At 34.5% G+C, this 7990-nt stretch overlaps 1 protein-coding gene across 2 annotated transcripts in view; it reads left to right on the top strand.

Moving 5' to 3' along the window:
• TBC1D32 (TBC1 domain family member 32) overlaps positions 1 to 4748 on the top strand; it is a 189602-nt gene extending 184854 nt beyond the window's left edge. For both annotated transcript variants that reach the window (XM_068985227.1, XM_068985228.1), the window contains one exon: positions 4437 to 4748. In XM_068985227.1, the coding sequence (XP_068841328.1) occupies positions 4437 to 4556 (120 nt within the window). In that variant the 3' untranslated portion in view covers positions 4557 to 4748. The remainder of the gene's footprint in view (positions 1 to 4436) is intronic.
• The last annotated feature ends 3242 nt before the right edge of the window (positions 4749 to 7990 follow it).

The following is a 7990-nucleotide window of genomic DNA, read 5'->3' on the forward strand; positions in this document are numbered from 1 at the left end:
AAACTCTTATCCATTGAGTCAGGGATGTCATCCAATCATCTCATCCTATGTCATTCCCTTCCCTTCCTGCCTTCAATCTTTCCCAGCATCAGGGTCTTTTCCAGTGAGAAAGCTCTTCACATCAGGTGTTCAAAGTATTGGAGCTTCAGCTTTAGCATCACTCCTTCCAGTGAATATTCAGGGTTGATTTCCTTTAGGATTGACTGGTTTAATCTCCTTGCTGTCCAAAGAACTCTCAAGAGTCTTCTCCAACACCACAGTTCAGAAGCATCAGTTCTTTGGCACTCAGCCTTCTCTATGGTCCAACTTTCACACCCATACAGGACTACTGGAAAAACCATACCTTTGACTATATGGACCTTTGTTGGCAAAGTGATGTCTCTGCTTTTTAATATGCTGTCCAGGTTTATAATAGCTTTTCTTCCTAAGATCAAGCATCTTTTAATCATGGCTGCAGTCACTGCCTGCAGTAATTTTGGAGACCAAGAAAATAAAATCTGCCACTGTTGCCATTTTTTCCCCATTTAGTTCTACTAGTTGATAAACAATGTGTGAATGAATATATAATATCTCAGGTACTGATAGATCTTAAATATAAAGAAATCAAACATGGTAAGGGAGTCAGAGAGTCAGATTCATAAGTGCTATTTAGATAAGAGTCTAGTGAAGGCTGCTGTGAGTGGGTAATCAGAGACTGAATGAAGCAAAGGAAAAAGGAAAGCAATGCAAAGACTTCTGTGCAAAATCCTTCTAAATGAGAAGAAAGGCAAGTGTAAACGCTCAGAGAATGTAGCTTAACAAAAATATTCTGACCACCAAGTGGGCTTGGCCCACTTATGAAGTGTTGAGATGACCACTGTGGCCAAAAGAAGGTGAGGGACCAAGAATGGTCAGGGATGAGGCAGGAATCAGATCACATAAGGCTTTCTAGTTCACAGTAAAGAGTTTAGAAAACACAGTTTATGTTGTTATTGTCTATATATACAAGTGAAAAATTGAGGCTTAAAGAATCTGTAAACTTTCCCAGGTAAAACTAACTAACTAACACAGGTGAGTTTGAACCCATTTTGGTCTGAATCCAAATTCTATGCCCTTTCTGCTGCTGCTGCTGCTAAGTCGCTTCAGTCGTGTCCAACTCTGTGAGACCTCAGAGACGGCAGCCCACCAGGCTTCCCCGTCCCTGTGATTCTCCAGGCAAGAACACTGGGGTGGGTTGCCATTTCCTTCTCCAATCCATGAAAGTGAAAAGTGAAAGTGAATATGCTCAGTCGTGCCTGACTCTTAGCGACCCCATGGACTGCAGCCTACCATGCTCCTCCATCTGTGGGATTTTCCAGGCAAGAGTACTGGAGTGGGGTGCCATTGCCTTCTCCAATGCTCTTTCTAGTGTATCCCTAACTAATCTGTTTACTTTTAAAAAAAAAAAAAAAAGACCCTAAATTCAGTGGGCTTTCTAATTAAATGCTCTCACTAGTAAAAGGAAACCAGTGGATACATACTTGAAACTAGATTCTGTGTACAAAGGAGAGAGGGAAGCTGCATATATGCCATATTGTATAATATTGAATACACACACAACATTGTGGTTTAGGATGGTAATTTTTAATACTTTTTTCATGGTTCAACATTTGAAACTCAACATTAATGAAAAGAGCAAATCATTTAAGGCACTTCAGTTGAAAATCCAGTGCATAGAAAAAGAGAACGCAATATGTTCAAAATGAACTCCCCAACCAAGATATAAATTGTCCCAGAAGTAATTTATTAAAAAGAAAAAACTTGAATAGAGTATTGTCTGTGTAAAATGTGATAATGTTACCTTATATAATTGTATATGTCTGCCTATTTAAAGAATAAGGGAATTCTTATTTTTATCCACAGTCCAATATACTTAGGTCTATAAATAAAAAGATAATAAAACAATATTCTGAGGAAATGGCCCCTTTATAACTTGAATGATTGGCTGGCAGTCTAAGTGGTCATAATTACAAAGAAAAGTAATTCACTAAAAGGCAATTAGAGAATATTTAGGATAAAATCGGAGAAGGCAATAGCACCCCCCTCCAGTGGTGAATCCCAGGGATGGCGGAGCCTGTTGGGCTGCCATCTATGGGGTTGCACAGAGTCGGACACGACTGAAGCAACTTAGCAGCAGCAGCAGCAGCAGCAGGATAAAATGGAAAATATTCCACTTCGAAGACAAAGTGGAATCCAGAGGTTCTGAAATTTTATTCAGAATTAATATTGCCTGTGAATTTTAAATCTATATAATTTAAAGACATTTCTTTTAAAATTAATATTTTATATTTCTCTTATGAAACAAGGCCTTAATAACCTTATTTGCCATTTTTATGGGTGTCTCTTCAATATAGTTACAGAGTATTTTCTCTTTATTTTAGTATTAATGTCTAAAATGGGAGCCACAATTTAAAAAACATGTTTTAAGGAAAAGGTATTTTTAAACAAAGTAATAGCTATGGTTCTCCATAGGTAGTTTTTATTTTTAAACTAAAGTGAGCAATAATTAAAAGATGTTAAAGTAGGTTTTACTGACTTTTGCTCAGGAAGAATTATTAGCGCTATTTTTCAAATGCGGTGATTTCCTATTGTAATTCACATATAATGAACAATAAGCATTCTTTTAAAAATCATAAATATGCACAAAGACAGTTTTTCTGTCATTAAGTTTTTTTTTCTTCTAGTTAGAATAACACATTACTATAATTCTTTTCCAACTTAGGTATAGTTTTAGTGAAGGGGTGATTAATGTCAAATTACACATAATTTAAATAGTTCCATGACTACAACAGTTAAAGTGAATTCTTGAATAGCAAGATTAGTCTTACTTCATTCCTACTTTTACACCAAAGAAAAAAATGAAATATGTTTGATAGAGAAATTTACAAAGATGTAGTATTTCTGCTCTTCTTAAGATGAACATCTTCCTTTTGATTCAGTTGCTTATACATAAAACCGGAAGTATGATATATACCTTAGCTGTTAATGTTTTAGAACAGAGACCTGTCTCATTCATCTTTGGGTCTTCACTGTATAACCAAGAACCTTACATACAATAAGGGAATGAATGAGGTTAATAAATGAAGAAATGGATAATGTCACAAGTATTTTAAAATTAAGAGTAGTTCAAATTTTTACATTCGAAGGTATTAACTCTTAAGGTATAATCTTATTCATCTAATTTAACATCTAATTTTCTCAGTTATGATATCAGTTTTATAGATCAGTAAGAATGCTTCTGTTTTTAAGGTACCAATTAACTTATCTCTCAGATTATCCAGATTTTTGGTAATATGTGGCAAGTAATATACTCTTCTCCCATGTTATCTGTGAACTATTACTAATCTAGTCATCACTAGTGACATCTGAGGCCTTTAAAAACATGCATTCTTTTTTTGGCTGTATCATGTGGCTTTGGGGATCATAATTCCCCAACCAGGGATCAAACCCTTAACCCTTGCATTGGAAGTATGGAGTCTTAATAACTGGACCGCCAGGGAAATCCCTAAAAACATCCATTCTTACTGAGAATTTGTGATATTTTCCTAGTACCCTACATTTATGTCTCTCATCTACAAACTGATTTGTCTCTAAGTACAGTATTTGGTATATGATAATATATTGTCTTTTATTCTTTTGAATTGTTTGTATTTATTGTTAGTAGTTTTTGCCTTTAAGCTGTTATCTCCAGAAAGGCATGAATTGTCAAAATTTTTTTTAACATCCAAAATTTCTAACATGTTACATTGAATCAAGGATCAAGTTTCTTTTGCAGAATTTTGTTGTTGTTACTTTGAAAGGTTGGCATTCCACAGCTAGTATTTGGAGATACTAAAATAAAAATAGTCCTAAAATTTCCTAAAAGTGTATAAGATTCTAAATGGATGCTTTGTTATTTTTCATTCTTGAGTGCCACATTTGGGACACTAGCCATTAAATTCCAAATTAGTATAGATATGCATAATACCAACATTATGAATTACAGACTGCTGGAGATTTTATGAACGTAGCTGTAGAATAGATATTCCATGTAATATTTTAAGTGTTCTTTGATAAGCTTTAAAGTCTTTACTAATTACAGATGTAAGCAATCATTCTATAATTGGAACTATTATATCTAAAACATTAGGAAGGTTTCATTATCTAAGTGTTTGTTTTTTGTTGTTGTTAGCTATAAAGCAGTTTTGGTTTTGAAAACAGACAACCTAGTTATCACAGGGACATGATTTTTTGCTATCATATATATACATATATATATATATATACACACACATATCATATATATATATATAGCTTACTAAATAAAAAGCATTTACTAGCAACATAAATAAAATGATGTATCAACTGTTTAAAACCCATTAACTTAGAACTGTGTGTCTTTCCCAAGCAAATGAACGTCTCTTTATATCTTTTGACAGGAAGAAGCACTGCATGGGTTTCGAGTGAGTGATTACTTTGAATACATGGAAATTTTGGAACAAAACTACCGACCAGTGTTGCTGAGAGACATGCGGAACATAAGAGTGCAAAGCACATAGATCATGGAACACACAATTTATTTTTAAGTTTATTTTTAAAGGAAACAAGGATTTGATTATTTTCTGTGTCCAGAACAACATATGCTTTGTGAATATACAATACTATAGATCAGTACTGAGAGTTTTTGAATATAATAATATATTCAAGTAGGTATCACCTCAAAGTGATTTTTGTAAGTTTGTTGTTATGTAAGATTGTTTTGGCTTTCCCTGGTGGCTCAAACAATAAAGAATCTGCCTGCAATGCAGAAGACCTAGGTTTGGTCCCTGGGCTGGGAAGATCCCCTGGAGACAGGAATGGCAGCCCATTCCAGTACTCTTACCTGGAGAATTCTATGGGCAGAGGAGCCTGGCAGGCTACAGTCCTTCGGATTGCAAAGAGTTGGACATGACTGAGCAACTAACACAAGGTTGTTTTATAATCAAATCCAGCTTATTTATAGTTCTTTATGTTTAAGAGTTAACAACCTACATTTCCTTCTTCCCAGGATGATTAATATATTTTTTTCAATGAGCTTGGATATGCCACTTTCAATAGCAACATTACTGTAAATAGCTACCATCCAAAGAGAGTCCATGGAGATAAGACAGTTGCTTTCTTCGTTTTTATGTCTGTACATATAAAAGAAAATAGGCAAAACCATAACTGCTTATTTTACATATAGAGGAACAAATCATATTTATCATGAAAAGTGGTAGGAAAATTATTTTCGTCAGGCATAATTGTTTTTCTAGGAATTGCTTTTGACACCTATATCAATTTATAATTTTTCATGTGAAATGTAGTCTCAACCTGGTTCATTTAAAAGATAGATTGATTATTTCATACTGGTATGCATTTAACACTCATTTTTTATGCAGTTTCCTTATTGATAGATTTGATTTGATTTGTAATGAACTTAAAAACATTAAAGAGAATAGATTTGTAAATTATTTCAAATGACCAACACAGTGTTTTGTTTTATTTAAATACAAGGCTCTGCTCCATTGAGATTAATACAATATGCTAGGGTCTCTTTTCTTATAACCATCACATATAATATGTGAAAGATAAGACACAAAAATACTAATTTTTCAGTTGGCAATTTCAACAGGTTTTTAAAGTTATTAGTAAAGGTCATTTTGTATTCATTGCTTATATTTAAATGTAAATCAACCATTAAAACCATTCTAAAGCCTTTTTTCTTTTCAACCAAAAATGGCTTATCTCCAGACTATTTTTCCTTTTAGTATAGTGAAATAACTGGTACCATACAATTTTCCTCAGTTTTGTGATATTTAGGCTATTGCAGTATCAACCTTCTAGAATCAGGTTTTGTGCAGTAAATGCCAACAATAGCTTCTCAGTAATGATGTTCCTAAAGGGCATTGAAAAAGTTGAGAAAAGAAAATTGAGCAAGTTAATTTGACATATTGCTCACTTTAGCTCTGGCTGAAATGAATTAAGGAAGAAAGCCCCAGGTTACTCAAAACACCAAGTTTTGTCTACTTTTAAACTTAATTTTGAAAAGCTGTTCCACAGAACCTGTAATAATACATGATTATGTTTATGTTTCTTCCCATTCTGTTCCTGAGATACTGTTACTGGTCTTGAGAAACTCGCAGCTTTATTTCTTTTTAAAAGCTCTAACATGGTAATTGGAAATACACTTGGAGAAGGAGCTATAACTTAATTTTATAATATTCATTGGTGATTTTGATCAGAAACTTAAGATCTAGATTATAATTACATTTTGCAAAAGCAACTTTACCTAGAGCCAGAGGGCTTTTGTTTTTATTTGATAAATATCTTGTGAACAATGACTCAGCAGGTTGGTGAAATAACATATAAAGTAACAGTAGTTTTTGTAACTACCATTGTGAATTATTTTTGTACCTTTTTTACTTTAAAATTACTCTTTAGAGTAGAAATAAATATAGCCCTGTCTTGCCTCTCAATTTCATTTTTAATTAAAGTAAGTTCCTAGGACTTATTTGTGAGGGAGGACCTTATATATTTTACAGGATTTATTATAATTATATTTTGTTACAATGTAAACAAATTGGTGAAAAATTTAAATGTTCTTATATCCATCTTCAAATATCTGTTCCAAAGAATAGCAAGGAGAGATAAGAAAGCCTTCCTCAGTGATCAGTGCAAAGCCTTCCTCAGTGCAAAGAAATAGAGGAAAACAAGAGAATGGGAAAGACTAGAGATCTTTTCCAGAAAGTTAGAGATACCAAGGGAATATTTCATGCCAAGATGGGCACAATAAAGGACAGAAATGGTATGGACAACAGAAGCAGAAGATATTAAGAAGAGGTGGAAAGAATCCACAGAAGAACTATCCAAAAAAATATCTTCATGACCCAGATAACTGTGATGGTGTGATCACTCACCTAGAGCCAGACATACTGGAATGTGAAATCAAGTGGGCCTTAGGAAGCATCACTATGAACAAAGCTAGTGAAGCTGATGGAATTTCAGTGGAGCTATTTCAAACCCTAAAAGATGATGCTGTGAAAGTGCTGCACTCAGTATATCAGCAAATTTGGAAAACTCAGCAGTGGCCACTGGACTGCCTTTCTTTGTCAATCCCAAAGAAGGGCAATGGCAAAGAAATGTTCAAACTACCACACAATTGCATTCATCTCACAGGCTGGAAAAGTAATGCTCAAAATTCCAGATGATCAAACTGGATTTAGAAAAGGCAGAGGAACCAGAGATAAATTGCCAACATCTGTTGGATCATCAAAAAAGCAAGAGAGTTGCAGAAAAACACCTACTTCTGCTTTATTGACTACGCAAAAGCCTTTGACTGTGTGTATCACAACAAACTGGAAAATTCTTCAAGAGATGGGACTACCTGACCACCTTACCTGTCTCTTGAGAAATCTGTATGCAGGCCAAGAAGTGACAGTTAGAACTGGACATGGAATAACAGACTGGTTCCAAATCAGGAAAGGAGTATGTCAAGGCTATATATTGTCATCCTGCTTATTTAAGTTATATGCAGAATGCATCATGTGAAATGCTGGGCTGGATGAAGCACAAGCTAGAACCAAGATTACTGGGAGAAATATCAATAACTTCAGATATGCAGATGACACCACCCTTATGGCAGAAAGCAAAGAAGAACTAAAGAGGCTCTTGATGAAAATGAAAGAGAAGAGTGAAAAAGTTGGCTTAAAATTCAACATTCAGAAAGCTAAGATCATGGCATCCAGTCCCATCACTTCATGGGAAATAGATGGGGAAACAGTGGAAACAGTGAGAGAGTTTATTTTCTTGGGCTCCCAAATCACTGTGGATGTTGACTGCAGCCATGAAATTAAAAGACGCTTGCTCCTTGGAAGAAAAGCTATGACCAACCTAGACAGCATATAAAAAAGCAGAGACATTACTTTGCCAACAAAGGTCCACATAGTCAAAGCTATGGTTTTTCCAGTAGCCA

The sequence above is a fragment of the Capricornis sumatraensis genome, chromosome 13 (genome assembly GCF_032405125.1).
Source record: "Capricornis sumatraensis isolate serow.1 chromosome 13, serow.2, whole genome shotgun sequence".
NCBI lineage: Eukaryota > Metazoa > Chordata > Mammalia > Artiodactyla > Bovidae > Capricornis > Capricornis sumatraensis.